This window comes from Psammomys obesus, unplaced genomic scaffold (genome assembly GCF_907164565.1).
Source record: "Psammomys obesus unplaced genomic scaffold, mPsaObe1.curated_primary_1811, whole genome shotgun sequence".
NCBI classification, from domain to species: domain Eukaryota; kingdom Metazoa; phylum Chordata; class Mammalia; order Rodentia; family Muridae; genus Psammomys; species Psammomys obesus.
The window spans coordinates 4,435,672-4,451,484 of NW_026586662.1; the positions used below are offsets into that span (position 1 = coordinate 4,435,672).

Below are 15,813 nucleotides of genomic sequence, written 5' to 3' on the forward strand. Positions count from 1 at the left end.
TGTGTGTGTGTGTGTGTGTGTGTGTGTGTGTGTGTGTGTGTGTGTGTCTGTTGCAGGCAAAGGTTGATGCTGGGTGTCTTGCTTAATTTCTTGGCACCTCAGTTTTTGAGACAGCATCTCTCACTAGATGTGGAGGTCACAGATGGGGCTAGACTGTCGGTCCAGCAAGCTCCAGCGGTCCTCCTACCTCTGCTTCCCCAGCACTTGGATTATAAGTGTGCCACTCCCAGATTCGCAAGAATTCTAGGGATCAAATTCAGATCCTCATACTCGTGTGGCAAGTGCTTTATAGACTGAGCCTTCCCTGCATCCCCTGAACCTGTTTTTCTATTTTCTCTCTCTCTCTCTCTCTCTCTCTCTCTCTCTCTCTCTCTCTCTGTGTGTGTGTGTGTGTGTGTGTGTGTGTGTGTGTGCTTGTTGCTCAGAACTTTCTTTGAAGTCAATAGGAATCGTCTGTGTGGTAAGATAAAAGTTGAGACATAATCCTGGGTCTTAGACATTCATCTTCCTTTCTTTGCCATGCTGACTATCCCATTAACAATGCTTTGGCTCTTGACTTCAACCAGAAAGGTCAGCATTTGCCCAAGCATTTGTGGAGAACAGGACCCAATACTCTGCTGTGACTTAGAACAAGACTTTAGGCTTCAGGAGTTTGTCTACGTCAGACAAGACCTGTGTTGATGAGAACCCTGTGTTTTATATGGGGGCTTCTGACAGGGAAAAGTTGCAATTAGAGGAAGATAATTACCATTGAAGGATAACATGTTTTCTAAGCCACAAGCAAACATGACAGTCATGTGGCCTTTGACAAATGTCAGCACAAGTCAACGTGGCTTAAGTGTTTTATATTTTAAGCCTGGTTGTATTTGATTTAATCAATATAATCATCATTACCATGATCAGTAGACCTCCTTTGTAAAGTAGGAAATAAAATCTGTTTGCGTTTTTTTTCCATGTACGCTTTTCTTGATTAATGATCTCTCCTTCCTCTTTTTGTTTTTAATATGCTTTTTATTACTTGAGAGTGTACGTAATTATATCATGTCTCTCTTCTCCTTCCTCTCTCCAAACTCTCACATGTACTCTCCTCTCTCTGGCTTTCAAATTCAGTCATTGCTTTTTCCTTAACTGTTGTTGTTAGTGGTGGTGTGTGTCTATTCCTTGTATGCATATGTTTTCAGGGCTGATCATTTGGTATTGGCTAACCAGTTGGTGTGCTCTTCCCTGGGGAAGGTTCTCCTCCCTGCTCTCAGCATAACCCTTATTCAGGTCATCGTTGGGCAGTCATATTGGCGAGACTTTACAGGTATAGCTTCTGACGTTTCTAGGAGACATAATCTCCCAGCTTTTACAGTCTTTCTACCCCATTCTCCTGCAATGATTCCTGAGTCTCAGGTGCAGGGGTTGTGTTGCGCATGAGTCCTTTGGGACTGGGTTATACGACTCTACCTTTTGGTCTATTCTAGTTTTCTGTAATGACCTCTGGAATGGGATAACTATCCAGGTAGACCCTGGAGAAGAATGCCCCTTCTTTGTTTTGTTGAGACCGGATATCTCTCACAATTTAGTAGACTGGCCTCAAACTCACAGTCCTTCTGCCTGACTGTCCCCCTTCCCGTCTCACCTTTTTATTAAGTTATTTCACTGAAACCGTAGTAATTATGGCACTTTCTGACTTGAAAGATTATTTCATGAAACCTAATAATATTCTGCATCTTAATTTTCAAATGACAGTCTATAGAAATAGGTTAGTGTGTGCTTATTTTTATGTATAGATATATGTGCACGTATATGTATACACACATTCACTCTCTCTCACACACACAAGCTTTCTCTTCTTCTGAGAGACACCCCCAGCCTCATTAGTATGTTTTAAAACAGTATTCTAGTATGTAGTGATCTAATCCAGAGCCATTTTGCATATATAGTTTTAGTAAACAAGTCAGTTTTAATAGAAGTTACTGTAAATAACAGTACATTAAATTAGGATGGATTCTGGGAACTGGCTAAAGGACTATTTTTCTTTATTTTTAGAAATAAACTATTTATGCTGAAAATACAATGTTAAATGTGTTTTGTATTTCCAAGCATAAAAGTAGGCATTTGATTATAAAAAATAAAATGCTACTTAACATTATAAATGTAAACTTTAATCTTAATATACTTTATAAATAAATAGAATTTTCTTGATCCATTATTTTATTATAACTTCTTATTTAATCAATGTTCTCATCTTGAAAATATTAAATTATAAAATTGATTGATGGTTGCTTATTTAAATAATGTGGACAATCAATTTACTTTAAATGAAATGACTTGTTCCATTATATGTGTTTACACATGTGAATTAAGTGAAGTTAAGCATAAAATCGGTTTTTCATAGATAGTAAAATTGATATACACTATCCATGGGAAAGTAGTAAACAATCTTGAATATGGCTACTGTTTAGGAGAAAGTAAGATTGTATAGAGATTACCTTAATTCCTCAAGTATGGCTGCATGGTAACTCCCGTTTCTAGAATTATTCTAACTCATGACCTCCTTTACCCCAAACCTCATCAGTCTGATTTGTACTTGTGTTAGGGGTGGATATAGAAAAAACAGCACCATACTGCCTGATAAATTTCACATGTTAATACAGAAAACTAGTGTTTCCTTGAAGTAGTTATTTTTTTAAGCTAAGAAGTCTTTATTTCACTTCCAACTCAAGCTTATTTCATATTTTTCAGTGCATTTCTTGTCTGTTTCTTTGATTCCCTATAAAACATGTCATGTGACATAAAAAATGACAATTGTAGGAGTCAGTTGTGTCTGTATTTGTTTTTGTATACCGTGTATGTTCACGGGGACAGTAATCTGTGCTTACTCTGATTATACAATTAGGACCTTTTAATTCCTAAGAAAATTTTTGTTTTGTAAAACGTGTATTTTGTTTTGTGTATTGTTCGGTAAATTTCATGTCGTTTCGCTCTCTCCGTAGATAAACGAGTAGAAGACTGGCCGCTGATGCAGTCTCCATGGCCAACGCTAAGCATAAGCACGCTCTATCTCCTGTTTGTGTGGCTGGGTCCAAAGTGGATGAAAGACCGGGAGCCATTTCAAATGCGCTCAGTGCTCATCATCTATAATTTTGGCATGGTTTTGCTTAACCTTTTCATCTTCAGAGAGGTAGGTTCATTAATGTCACCATCATGATTCCCCAGGATATTTGGAAACAATTTAAAACTGAGACCCCACAAAACTGCTGTTTGCAGCCTTGAACCTCAGGATGGCTACCCTAAGAGAACTTTTTTTTTCAATTATTTTTTTATTTAATTATTTTTACTTTTATTAATTACAGTTTATTCACTTTGAATCCCTCCTGTACTTCCCTCCCTCCTCCTCTCCCAATCCCACCCTCCCTCTTCCCTCTCCCAGTCCAGTGATAAGGGAGGTTCTCCTCCCCTTCCCTCTGATGCTAGTCTATCAGGTCTCATCAGGACTGGCTGCATTGTCTTCTTCTGTGGCTTGGTAAGGCTGCTCCCCCCTCAGGGGGAGGTGATCAAAGAGCAGGCCAATCAGTTCATATCAGAGACAGTCCCTGTCCCCATTACTATGGAGGCCACTTGGACCCTGAACTGCCATAGGCTACCTCTGTGCAGGGGTTCCAGGCCATCTCCATGAGTGGTCCTTGGCTGGGGTATTCAGTTTCAGAAAAGACCCCTGTGCCCAGACTTTTTGGATCTGTTGCTCTCCTTGTGGAGCTCCTGTCCTCTCCAGGTCTTATTATCTCCCACTTCTTTCATAAGATTCTCTGCACTCTGCCCAAAGTTTGGCTATGAGTCTCAGCATCTGCCTCAATACCTTACAGGGTAGAGCCTTTCAGAGGCCCTCTGTGGTAGGCTCCTACTCTGTTCCCTGTTTTCTCCCTCCTCCGATGTCCATCCTCTTTGCCTTTCTGAATGAGATTTGAGCATCTTAGCCAGAGTCCTCCTTCCTGATTAGTTTCCTTGGGTGTACAGATTTTAGTATGTTTATCCTATATTACATGTCTAATATCCACTTATGAGTGAGTATGTACCCTGTGTGTCTTTCTGCTTCTGGGATACCTCACTCAGGATGATCTTTTCCACTTCCCACCATTTACCTGCAAATTTCATGATTTCTTTGTTTCTAATTGCTGAGTAATATTCTGTTGTGTAGATGTACCATAATTTCTGTATCCAGAACATTTTTTAACCTTCAGACTTTCTAGATAATGGAAGTAGGAGACGATGTGTAGGATAGCTATTTATCTGGGACTTTGAAGCAGCATAGAATGGATTCTCAGCATACTCTTAGCAACTGTTTTGTCATGGAGACATAGCTGCCGAGCAAAGAAGGCTATGATTAAAGGTGAGAGAGGTGAGCTTTTGGGATGTTTGGAATATCTCCGGCCTTTAGTGAGCTGTAGGAGTCACCCAGAACCCTTCTTCATCAGTTTCAGGCCTGATCAAAATACCTGTAAGTCTGACTTTTACGTTAAATTGCCCTGTGTAATTTGCTGTGTTTTGTGTTGGAGCGGAAAGGAGTTGACTGTCCTGGAGATGTGGCTCCTAATCACCATGCTTTTTTTGGACATTGGCAAATTCTCCAGAATATTTTGAAAGACAGTCCTGGAGGCTGGAATGGCCACAGTCATTTTAAGTTGCTAAAGTTTAAGGATTTACTAAAATTCTGTATGAGCTGATTACTTACCACAGGTACTAAGAAAATTGACTCTTCTTCAGAAAAGCCTCACAACAACAACTTAGCCTGCGGAATCTCCTTTCACAGACACTTGGATTTGCTTTATTTGGACACCTTTACTCAGTTTATAAATCAGTTAAGGCAAGGCAACTCTTGGCTCAGAATCCAAACAGTTTATTTCATCTTACACTCCCAGGCAAGAAGAAGTCAGGGCAGGAACTCAAGGCAGGAACCTGAAGGCAGGATCTGAGGCAGAAACCACTGAGGAACAATGCTTATTGGCTTGCTCTCCCCTGGTCTGCTCATCCAGCTTTAAAAAAAAAAAAAAAAATAGCACTCAAGACAAACTGCCCAGGGGTGGCAAAACTGTCCCCAGGGCAGTCTGATGGCATTTTCTGAATTGACTGTCCCTCTTCCCAATGACTCTAGCTTGTGTCAAGAATGCATAAAACTAGCAAGCACAATGGCAGTTAAAATTTCTCTGCTACTGAGTTAGCATTGTATAGGATCAGCATTCATATTGGCTTAGAAACATTAAGTGTATTTTTCCTTTTTCTATAGGAATGATGCACTATGCTAGATATGTAACGTCTTCCCTATGCGAGTTTAATTATAAGAACTAATAAACTAGTCTCTTAATAATAAATGTATTATGTATTTGATGGAGTTGCTGTCTTGCTGAAAAGGGTATGCTTGCTTTTTATTTGGTCCTTATTGAGATTATAGTAAAGCCACCACAATGTATTTTATTTTAGAAGATCACATGTTGATTCAGGGCTCAGGATGTAGCTGCAGCCATACAATGTTTGCCCAGTATTTGTGAGGTCCTGAGTTTGATCCCCAGTACCGGAAGGAAGGAAGGAAGGAAGGAAGGAAGGAAGGAAGGAAGGAAGGAAGGGAGGGAGGGAGGGAGGGAGGGAGGGAGGGAGGGAGGAAGGATGGAGGGAGGGAGGGAGGGAAGAAAAAGAAAATAGCTTTAGTATGTTTAATGCAGTTGAAATGTTTGTTTTTTTTTTTTTTAAGAAAAATAACTGCTTTTAAAATACTTTGGAAGACTGTATTCAAATTTACTGTGAAATTTTCAGTCTGTGACTACCAAACCTTTACTACAAATGTTAATCCTTTTTTCCCCAGCTATTCATGGGATCATACAACGCAGGATACAGCTATATTTGCCAGACAGTGGATTATTCCAATAACGTTAATGAAGTCAGGGTAAGTATATCAGTGAATAGGTTGATTGCTACAGTTTAGCTTTATGGGCTCTCAGTCCATAACCAATATAGTGTTGAGTGGGGAAGAGAAAACTCTTCCTTCCTTTGGAACACATGATTGAAAAAAAAAAATCTGTTTTCTACTTCCAGTGTGCTCTTTTATTTGGTGTCGTAAGAATGAACATGATTGAGTTGCTAGTTTACAGTACTTTAAAAATACTTCATTCCACCAGAGAAGTGGTGAATGCCTTTAATCCCAGCATTGGGGAGACCCAGGCAGGCAGATCTGAGGCCAGCCTGGTCTACAGAGTAAGTTTCAGGGCAGCCTGGGCTACACAGAGAAACCCTGTCTTGAAAAAACAAAATATAAAATAAAATAAAAAGCTCATACTTTATTTTTTTATTTTTGCCAGGAATGGTAGTACATGACTTTAATTATAGTACTGGGGAAGGAAAGGCAGGCAAATCTCTGTGAGTTCAAGACCAACCCAACCGAGTTCTATAGTAAGTTCCAGACCAGTCATAGCTGCACAGTGGGACTGTGTCTCCAATTCTGTTTTTAAACTCTTGTGTCAAACCTAGAAACTCAGAAAGAAACTAACGTATTTAAGGAAAATGTTTTAATTATATAATATTTAGGAAGGCACAAGATAATCTGAATGGGTATGCAGTTGGTCTTAATTAAATTTGTAAAAGATAATATAAGGCTACTTTTTCCAGTCACCTACATTGTAAAATTATCATTTTACCTAAGTGGAAGAAATAGCAAATTGTTAAGTATTTAGCGAACTCTTAAATCTATGATTTCTACAAAAATTATACACAACAAAGCCAATTTACATACATATGCATGCTTTGTATGTCCCACGTGTCTGTTTTATGTATGTGTGTAATAATGCTATATATATATATATGTAATAACATCTATTGAGAAAATAACTTTTTAGCATGAACTTTAGGAAATATAAATATTCACCAAGACCCATAAGCAGATTGTTCTAAGGTACCTAGTACTTCATGTCCACGTCATTTCCTTATTTTTTTAATAAGGCATATAGACTGGTGGAAAGTCACTCACGTGCCCCATTGGCTTGATTCTCTCAGTGCACATATGTTGAGCCTGCATTCTATGGATAGAGTGGCAGGGTCTGGACCATAAAAGTGAGAAGACAGACTAAGTCTTAGGTGCAAAGGGCTCACTGTGGTGAGGGCGAGGAGGTAGGCAGTCAACATGTCAAGAAGAACTTAAGGAAATAAAACCCGGGGTGTGGCCGAGAGAATGAATGAGGTTGCTTCATTCAGATTCACAGGATATGAGAAAAGATTTTCCTCTGATAACTGTATTGCCAAAGAGTCTCCTTAATGGAGAGCTGGCTCCTGATAAAGATAGGGAAAGGAGAAGGGCTGGACCTGCCATCTCTCAGGAGCACACTTTTTGGGTGAGGCAGTGTGTCCATGTAATCAGGGTGAAGCTTCGACATTACCAGCCTGCTGATTGTGAAGCCACGCTCCTGGCACATGGACTGTGCCCACTTCAGTGAGTGGATATCCAAGGCAGTCAAATTCAACAACACTCTTTCAGTAAAAAATGATCTGTTACGAAAACTCGCCTAGAACAACAACAACAACAAAAATCTGATACTTGAGCAAATTGCATCCCCTCTGCCCCCTTTTGCCGTCTAAGGGTGAACATGGTGGAGGGAACATTTCACGCAAAGGCTCTTTCCTGGTTGGCACCACATATACCACAGTGTGTCACTCCTGGTTTTGATGTATCGACATTCACAGATGTCTAGTGCAGCTTACAGACGAAGCAGAAATATCATTGTATGTGAACTCGGCTAGCTTAGAGGTCCTCGTGGATATGTCGAGCAGATTTTCCCCTAATTTGGTGGTATATAACAGTATTGCTCAGAATGACTACATGCTTGTCATGTGACAAACACAAGACTTTCTTTTGTTTCTGGCCTTTCTATTTTTCTTCCTCTATATTTTAAAATTGCAGTGTTAGGGAATGCTTATTCTAAGTGAGGCCTGGTTCTAGAACTGACAATAACCAGGTAAGAACTTTAGGTTGCCATGAAGCGCTGGTTATGATGCCAGCACTTAAAAAATAATTTTGTTTTTTTTTTTTTTAAAGCAAAAACCCAAAACACACAAACAAAAACTCATAGACATTAGGAGCAGGTATAAAATGAAGAAGGGATCTTAGCCTTCTGTCATAGAAAGGTTTATAAATACACTCAGTTGGGCACTCATTTATTTTTTAGTTTTATCTGTGATAATTCTAGAACATGCTTACTGTACAAAAGTTACATTTTGTTCATTGTTACAGTCAGATCCTTGTGGAATGATTTAAAACATATACAGAGGTCACCTCTTCCTGGATCCTTAATCCTCAAGCATGTCACATAATCTTTTTGTACCATCTGGTGTCTTAATTAGAGCCTGAGAAAAGACTTACTTGTGTAAACAGGATTATAATTGTGACCTAGGAAATATTTGTTGTTGTTTTAATTGATTACTTTAGAGACTTTGCTACCACAGGCTTCAGTTATTAGATACCTTGTTGTACAGTTAAGGAAAACAGTGGGGGAGGGATGGGGAATGACTAGCTGTTATGTAAACTTAGGCTCTGTAGGAACTGCTGAAATATCAAAAAGATGTGCTAGTCTCTCTACAATATTCAAGGCACAGCAGCGACTGGGGCCAGGTCCGTGCTCAGCAGTTGGGCACTGCTTGACTCTAAGTAGAGAGACTTTGGGTTTGTTTCCTGGTGAGTACGTAGTCGGATCTCAAACCTACTTCGGAGGGGAATAATTGAACACCTCCTGCATTTTGTGTGCTGTGTTCTGCGCTTTGAACACAGAGGGACAGCCCACACAGTGGCGTGATTTTGTTTCACAGTGTGCCTTTTCTTCCCTTTCACAGATAGCTGCTGCTCTGTGGTGGTACTTTGTATCGAAAGGAGTTGAGTATTTGGACACAGTGTTTTTTATCCTGAGAAAGAAGAACAACCAGGTTTCTTTCCTTCACGTGTACCACCACTGTACCATGTTCACGCTGTGGTGGATTGGCATCAAGTGGGTGGCAGGGGGCCAAGGTGAGGAATGCCCAAGCACACTGGGGAAAGTCGGTTTACCTAGTGTGTCATTCAGCTTGCTTTCACGGTTAATCATCATCTCCATTCACGGTCATCTCACTTCTTAATAACTTCACCTTTTTATCTGTGAAGAATCGAACTTTTTGATCTGCGAAGACTTGCCCCCAAGGTGAACACAAACCAATAAGCCTAAAAGCCAGAAAACAATACTTAGTGAGTGGGGAAAGGTACTGATTGGCAGTTCTGGCCTGGTAGGAGCTGAGACATGATGTCTGGTTTTCAGTCCAAGTCCTCGGCTTACTCTTGCTCTGACACAGACCCTGCGTGACCTCACCGCTTCTTATTTGAGTGAACTTTTGCCTGGCCTCATTAGTGCTAAAGAGGCTCAGAAGTCACAGCTGGGCAGAGCTTTGCTCTCCTCTCGTAAGGGTAAGATACAGGCTGAGCCGGAAATAGCCCTTTTCCTCTGGACACAGGGTGGCATCACGTCACTATTGCAACCTACACATTTCGCACTCCTGATTTGCTAGCAAAGTTAAAGCGAAACTCCGAGTTTAAAAGATTTACTAATTAGTAAATCTAAACTGACCCCTCAGATGCTGTTGAATTTGACTGAGCGGGATGTCGCTGGGATCGGTATAAACCAAGTGGGTTGATGTATGTAACACTGTCATGTTGGAAACTAGGTACACGTAAGAAATGGGTATTATTTTGCCACTGATATGTACGCTGGTGTCCCTTGAGCTGAAAATGTAATGCACAAGTCCCCATAACTCTTAGGTGCACCATAGCCTCTTTCTAAGGAATTACTATTAAGTAGGATCAAACTAGGGGAAAATAGGAGGCAGCAGCCACTTTACATGGTTTGCTAGAGCTCACTGGAGTCTCCCATTTAAGAATTTACCACTTCTAAAACCCTTTGCTTTTGGCAATACACATTTTTATTTATACGATTTTTTAAAAGAAACCATCCAGACTACATTGTAAAAGATATCAAGCTTAATTTGAGAGGCTTTTCTCTTAGCGTTACTTTGACTTTTATTTGAGACCAGAATAGAAAGTGATATAGAAAGTATTCTCATATGCTTTAATCATAGTGTAAACATACTTTTATCAGTGGGATCACTCTTTAATCTCAGTGTCATCACTGCTTGGTAACACTTTCTTTGCAAATTGCTTCTTATTTCTCGACAGCGTTTTTTGGGGCCCAGATGAATTCTTTCATCCACGTGATCATGTACTCTTATTATGGGCTGACTGCATTCGGCCCCTGGATCCAGAAATACCTTTGGTGGAAGAGATACCTGACCATGCTACAGCTGGTGAGTTAAATGTTTCAAAAAGTACTTCTGGTTGTCGTCGACGTAAAAATCAAAATACTTAAAATATTTGAAAGTCATTATTTGTAAAGTGCTAAGTTGCTTTAGGTTGTTTTCCATCACAAAATCTACTTTAAAGTCAGGTACAGTGTTGAGACTGGCTTGGTTCTGCCTAATCACCCCTGAGTAAAGTGGCCGTAGCTACTTGCTTTATAATGCCCTTAAAGACTTGGTGCAGAACCTGTCCCTCTGAGAGAAAGTCTATAAAAAAGCTACCTGTGAAAAGGATGGTTAAAATGTAACAGTGCTGCAAAGTACATAGATGCATGTATGCCTGGACAAATATTTCCATGAGTGACGATTGTTTTTTCTAGCTTAACATTTTATTCTCTCTTCTTGTTCTTGCTTACATTCCCAGTTTCCCCATGGTCCTTGTTCACAGACCCCATACATGGAGCAAAGGAAACAGCAGAGCCAAAGAAGGGTAGGGGTGGGGGAAGGGATTGAGCACAAGATAGAGAGCTCTTTCTGCTTCTGTAAAACTCAGTGCTTGAAGAGAGGAGCCGAGGATTTGAACTAGCAGTGTTCCTGGCAGACAGTTCTCAGCAGCTCCTCCCTGTAGCACTTCTCACTGCACCCCGGCGCATGCAGCAAAGCACTGTTCACAGCTTGGGTGTGGCCCGTAATCAAACTCAAAATGCAAATACAGGCTGGTACCTAATCTCCAAGCTTCAGAAAGTATTCTAATATGGTTTAATCATAGTGTACACACAACTTTTATCAGTGGGATCGCATTTAGAAATATCCATCTCTGCCTTGAGTTGCTACATAGCTGCCTAACCAAACAGGAACCACAACCTTTGGGGAACGCTGGGTGTGAAGGATTCATTAGTAAAGAAATGCTCCAAGAGACTCTTCCAGCATCTGTGGAAGCTCATGATGTAGTTTGTAGAACTCATTCCTCTCCGTGAGAGCTAAGTGGTCCCAAGAGATTTGAAGAGGTGGCCCAGATTGTATAAATTATTTAATCTCTTTGTTGGGGTTTGCCCCTGGGCTTTGAGCTACATCATCCCCAGTCACACCCTGTACGCTCCCTTTTTCGGTGGTGCAGGTTCTAAGGGCCATTGTGAAATCAGAAGTTCTAAAAACTTGGATTTTTGCCATGGGAATTGTAAAAGTTAATGTAAATTGAAGAGTGCAGAATGAATTGTCTTAATATTTACTAATATATATATATCCTATATATATATGGGTAATGCTATCTTTCTCAAAGAAACTGTGTGGTTGCCCATTATAGACAGGATGCTGAACTTAAATTTTTTGAGTCAGACTTTTTCCAGACACTTAAATAATACACAAGTCTTACAAAAAGTTAACCTTTGCTAGTGTCACAGAAGTTGTGATTTTGTGCCTCAGACTATTTTGCAACTAGTACAGCAGAATTTAAGTTTATTTTAACACTTTCACATTTTCAGTTTTCTCTTCCTGAGAATTCATAAAATTGAAGGTGATTCTTTTTGCATTTACTGACTTTAATTGGAATGTAAGTTTTTAAAGAACAGTGTTCATTGAGATATGGACTTGCCGCTCTTTTAGTGGCCATCGGTTCCCTCTCCTTGGGTGTCCTTCAAGCAAGTATTCAAATGTCCAAATTCTGTGTCAGGGACTCAGAAATGGCCCATGAGCAGAGCCCTGTCTCCAGGACATATAGTCTAATAAAGAGATGAACAATTGACAAGTCAACAGATAACAGAAGTTGGCTTCAGATAGCTATCACACCACTTTAAAAACAGAACACAAGCCGGGTGTGGTGGCCCATGCCTTTGATCTTAGCACACGGGAGGCAGAGGCAGGCAGATCTCTATGAGTTTGAGGCCAGCCTGGTCTACAAATTGAGTCGAGCACAGCCAGGACTATCACACAGAGAAACCCTGTCTCAAAAAACCAAAACCAAACCAAAACACGAAAGCCCTGTGACAGGAAGCACCAGAATGCCCTTGCTAAGCAGGTAGCACTTGAACTGTGAACCTTTCAAACAGTCTAGCACGATTTGGGCAGAGCACCCGATCTGTAGAAGGCGTGGTGCTGGTGCTAGAAGTCTCTTGCTAATCTGACTAAATCTCTGCACTGTGGCTTCTGTTTTTCAGGTTCAGTTCCATGTGACCATTGGGCACACAGCGCTGTCTCTCTACACCGACTGCCCCTTCCCCAAGTGGATGCACTGGTGTCTTATCGCCTACGCGATCAGCTTCATATTCCTCTTCCTCAACTTCTACACCCGGACGTACAACGAGCCCAAGCAGTCAGAGACTGGAAAGACGGCCATGAACGGCATTTCAGCAAACGGTGTGAACAAGTCAGAAAAGCAGCTGCTGTTAGAAAACGGGAAACCCCAGAAAAACGGAAAGCCAAAAGGAGAGTAACTGGAACTGGGCCTTAACTGGTTGACAGTGAGGAAACACCTGAGTCATATAAAATTTCAGGGGCAACAGAAGCAGAGGGTCTGGGGTGGGGAGAAAGACAGATGTGGCATGTCTGTACCTTCTGACTGAGGAAACCTTTCAATATATGGTACCCAGATGTTTTATTTATGAAGTTTTTATTTTAAACATTTTTTTTATTAGCCTTGATGTTGTCCAGACCAAAGCAATCCCAATGTGACCTTGGAGCCCCTCTCCCTGCTCACGTCCTCCTGAAATGTCACCTATCACACGCTCTCCTTTTTCAGTCTGAATTTTAGATGATCACAGAAACACAGTCTTATGAAAAGAAAAACACTTTTTTTTTTTTTTTTCCAGAAATCACTAGTTTCCTACTGGTTACGAATCAGTTACCTGACGTTTTCTCGTCCAGAGACAGAACCATGTATATATTTGAATTTGGACTCATTTGTTGATCCTTGTGGTCTAATATCTCCACCTCTAGTCAGAATATTCCCTTTCGGCTGTAATTAAATTTGAAAGCTCCGCTAAATCTCTGTAGAATCTTAGAGGCTTGATGATGATGGTGTTGGTAAAAATAAGAAAGGATAACAGTAAAATCGTGACCTGAAGGCCACCATGACTTATGGCACAAATCACTGTGGGAAACATTTTTTTTTTTTTATTTCGTGATGAGGAAGGTAGTCTTTGAATACTCCTATTATTAGCAGAAATGTATTATGAGAATTAAGATTATTGTATGATTGAAACATGAAACAGCTCATGTCTCTGTTAGTAACATCTAAGGTAGTCACGTTTACATGCAGTTAGAACTCTTAGGGCACGTTGTTTTCATCAGGCTTCCCCTGTTTTGATTTGTGGCTGTTGCTGATTTTTCGTATGTGGACATACACCTACCTCTTCTGTTGGAAAGAACATTTAAAATGAAATAAATTTTACTTAAAAAAAAATCAAGGAGTCCTTTAATGTAAATTTTAACTTTCAAATTTACTTTCTTTATCTTACTTTATTTACAAATAGCACCCACTAAGCATTTCTGTGATGTCACCCACCTCTTTCGATGTGTCTTATTCTGACTGATGCTTGCTTCCCTTGTGATGACGTTGCAAAAAATCGTACTAAGTAGAAATGAAGTGTAAATGCATTTTGGTGCAATACCTTGACTCCTTGGTGCTAATGACGGCTAAATTCAGTGCTTGCTGTTACAATGTGTTATTTATAAATGCAAGATGGGAAAATTGAGACCAAGTTGTATCTCTCAAGTAAAATTTGGTGTTTACAAAAGACGTATTTCATGTAATAGAATCAGACGACGGGAAAACTGAAGAAGAGACCTTGTTCCACATTTTTTTCACCCAGATTGATTTGTTATGGGATGTCACAGAGGGATCATATGGAAAGAGCAAATGTGACAAAAATAGCATGAATGTTTCTAAACCTTCCAACCTCTCAAAACTGCATGTATAGGATGTCTGCTGTTTGTACAGACTTTTGCAATATTTTGTAAATTATATTTATTGTGCATTGAGATTACGTTTTCCCCAAAGGCATGCAGTCGAGAACATTACAGAAAGTTAGCAGCACATACAGTAGTATGGTCCAAGAGGATCAACACTTTGTTTTTTTTTGCCAGTGTGTAATGACTAGAGATGTGTAAATCTTTGTGAGCATTCTGTACTGGCTTCCCGGACCCTTTCATTCCCTGCTATGAGATTTCAGCACAATAAATATACTATGCTGTGGGAAAAGTTCTTCTTTTTTGTTAATCAGTTTATTTGTTTCTGTTCTAATTTATTTTCTCTTGCCAACTTGTTACACAAAAAAGCAATGAAACTAGGTCTTAGGTCTCTGAGTTTCTGGTTCAAAGCTTTTTATTTTTTGTGTGTATTCATCTGTTTATTGTTAAGACAGGGTCCTGTTACATAGGCTAGGCTGGCCATGAACTCACTGCCCACTGTCCTCTGCCTCCAGAGTGCTAGGATTACCGGAGCACACAGTTTTTGTTATTGAGAAGTCAATTCAATTTTCTTTCAGACACAAAACATCCTCATTTTAAGTCATTTTGAAGAGGCCTTCCAAATCTCGTATTTAAATCACTCCGTCCTTTGTGTAGGCTTATGGAAGATGATTGTGAATGCTGACCTGACAGGCTTTGATAGTTTCAGAATCATCACAGAACAGTCACCTGCCTTGCAGCAGACGCCCAGTGAGCACGAGTTGCCCCTCCCTTGTGGTAAAACCTCTTTCTTGGAAACATACCCAAGTAGATAATAGAGAATTTATTAAATAGTTGCCCATTCAAATATTTGGCTACAAACACCTGAAGCAGCCAGCTTCCCAGCATAGGAAATGACTGTAATCCAACACCCTGCCTCTCGCTCTTGTATCTGTTTCCTGACACACACTGGCTGGCTGCTAGCTTCAGCTTCAGCATCACTCATTCATTCATTCGTCTATTCCACACTCCAGGCATCTGGACATGTTTTAGAACAGATGATGCTTGGTCACATCTTGAAACATGGACTCTCCCAGTGTCATGGTTCTTGCTAGTGGGTTCTGCTGTCTGTGGGTGTGGGCCGCTGCTTCGGGAGGGACAGGAAGGAGTGTCCTCAGGAGGAGTCCTACAAGCCTGAGTGGGTAGTCATCAGAGGCTTTTAAGGCTTTCAGTGATTCTCCAGTCAGTTCCGTCTCCTGAAGAGCAGGAAGAAAGAAACCAGACATTATAACCGAATCACACGGCAGTCCTTCTGGGGACACTTGGTGGTGGGGTTGCTTACTCATGCCCCTGGGTTCACCACCTTGAGATAAAAGCCACAGTTAGCAGGGCCATTGGCTTGTGTCTGTGGGCTTCGGCAGGCTGCAAGCTGCTCGCCAGGCTGGTGTCTGTCTGCTCTAGGCTCTCCCATTTCTGAGGTGACTGTGTAAATGAGCCCTAGACAGGAGAGACAGTGCTGATGGCGTCAGGCAGAGATGGCCTGTCAGTTGTGAGACTGTTTTTCTGTGTGACAGTGTAGAGGGATTATTCCTA

The 15,813-nt window shown here is 40.6% G+C and overlaps 1 protein-coding gene across 1 annotated transcript in view; it reads left to right on the top strand.

The window, feature by feature from the left end:
* The window catches only part of Elovl4 (ELOVL fatty acid elongase 4), a 29,896-nt gene extending 15,370 nt beyond the window's left edge, over positions 1-14,526 (top strand). The window contains exons 2-6 of the mRNA XM_055602504.1: positions 2,982-3,169; positions 5,843-5,923; positions 8,854-9,025; positions 10,220-10,347; positions 12,492-14,526. Of these exons, the coding sequence (XP_055458479.1) occupies positions 2,982-3,169; positions 5,843-5,923; positions 8,854-9,025; positions 10,220-10,347; positions 12,492-12,767 (845 nt within the window). The 3' untranslated portion in view covers positions 12,768-14,526. The remainder of the gene's footprint in view (positions 1-2,981; positions 3,170-5,842; positions 5,924-8,853; positions 9,026-10,219; positions 10,348-12,491) is intronic.
* Positions 14,527-15,813: the final 1,287 nt, after the last annotated feature.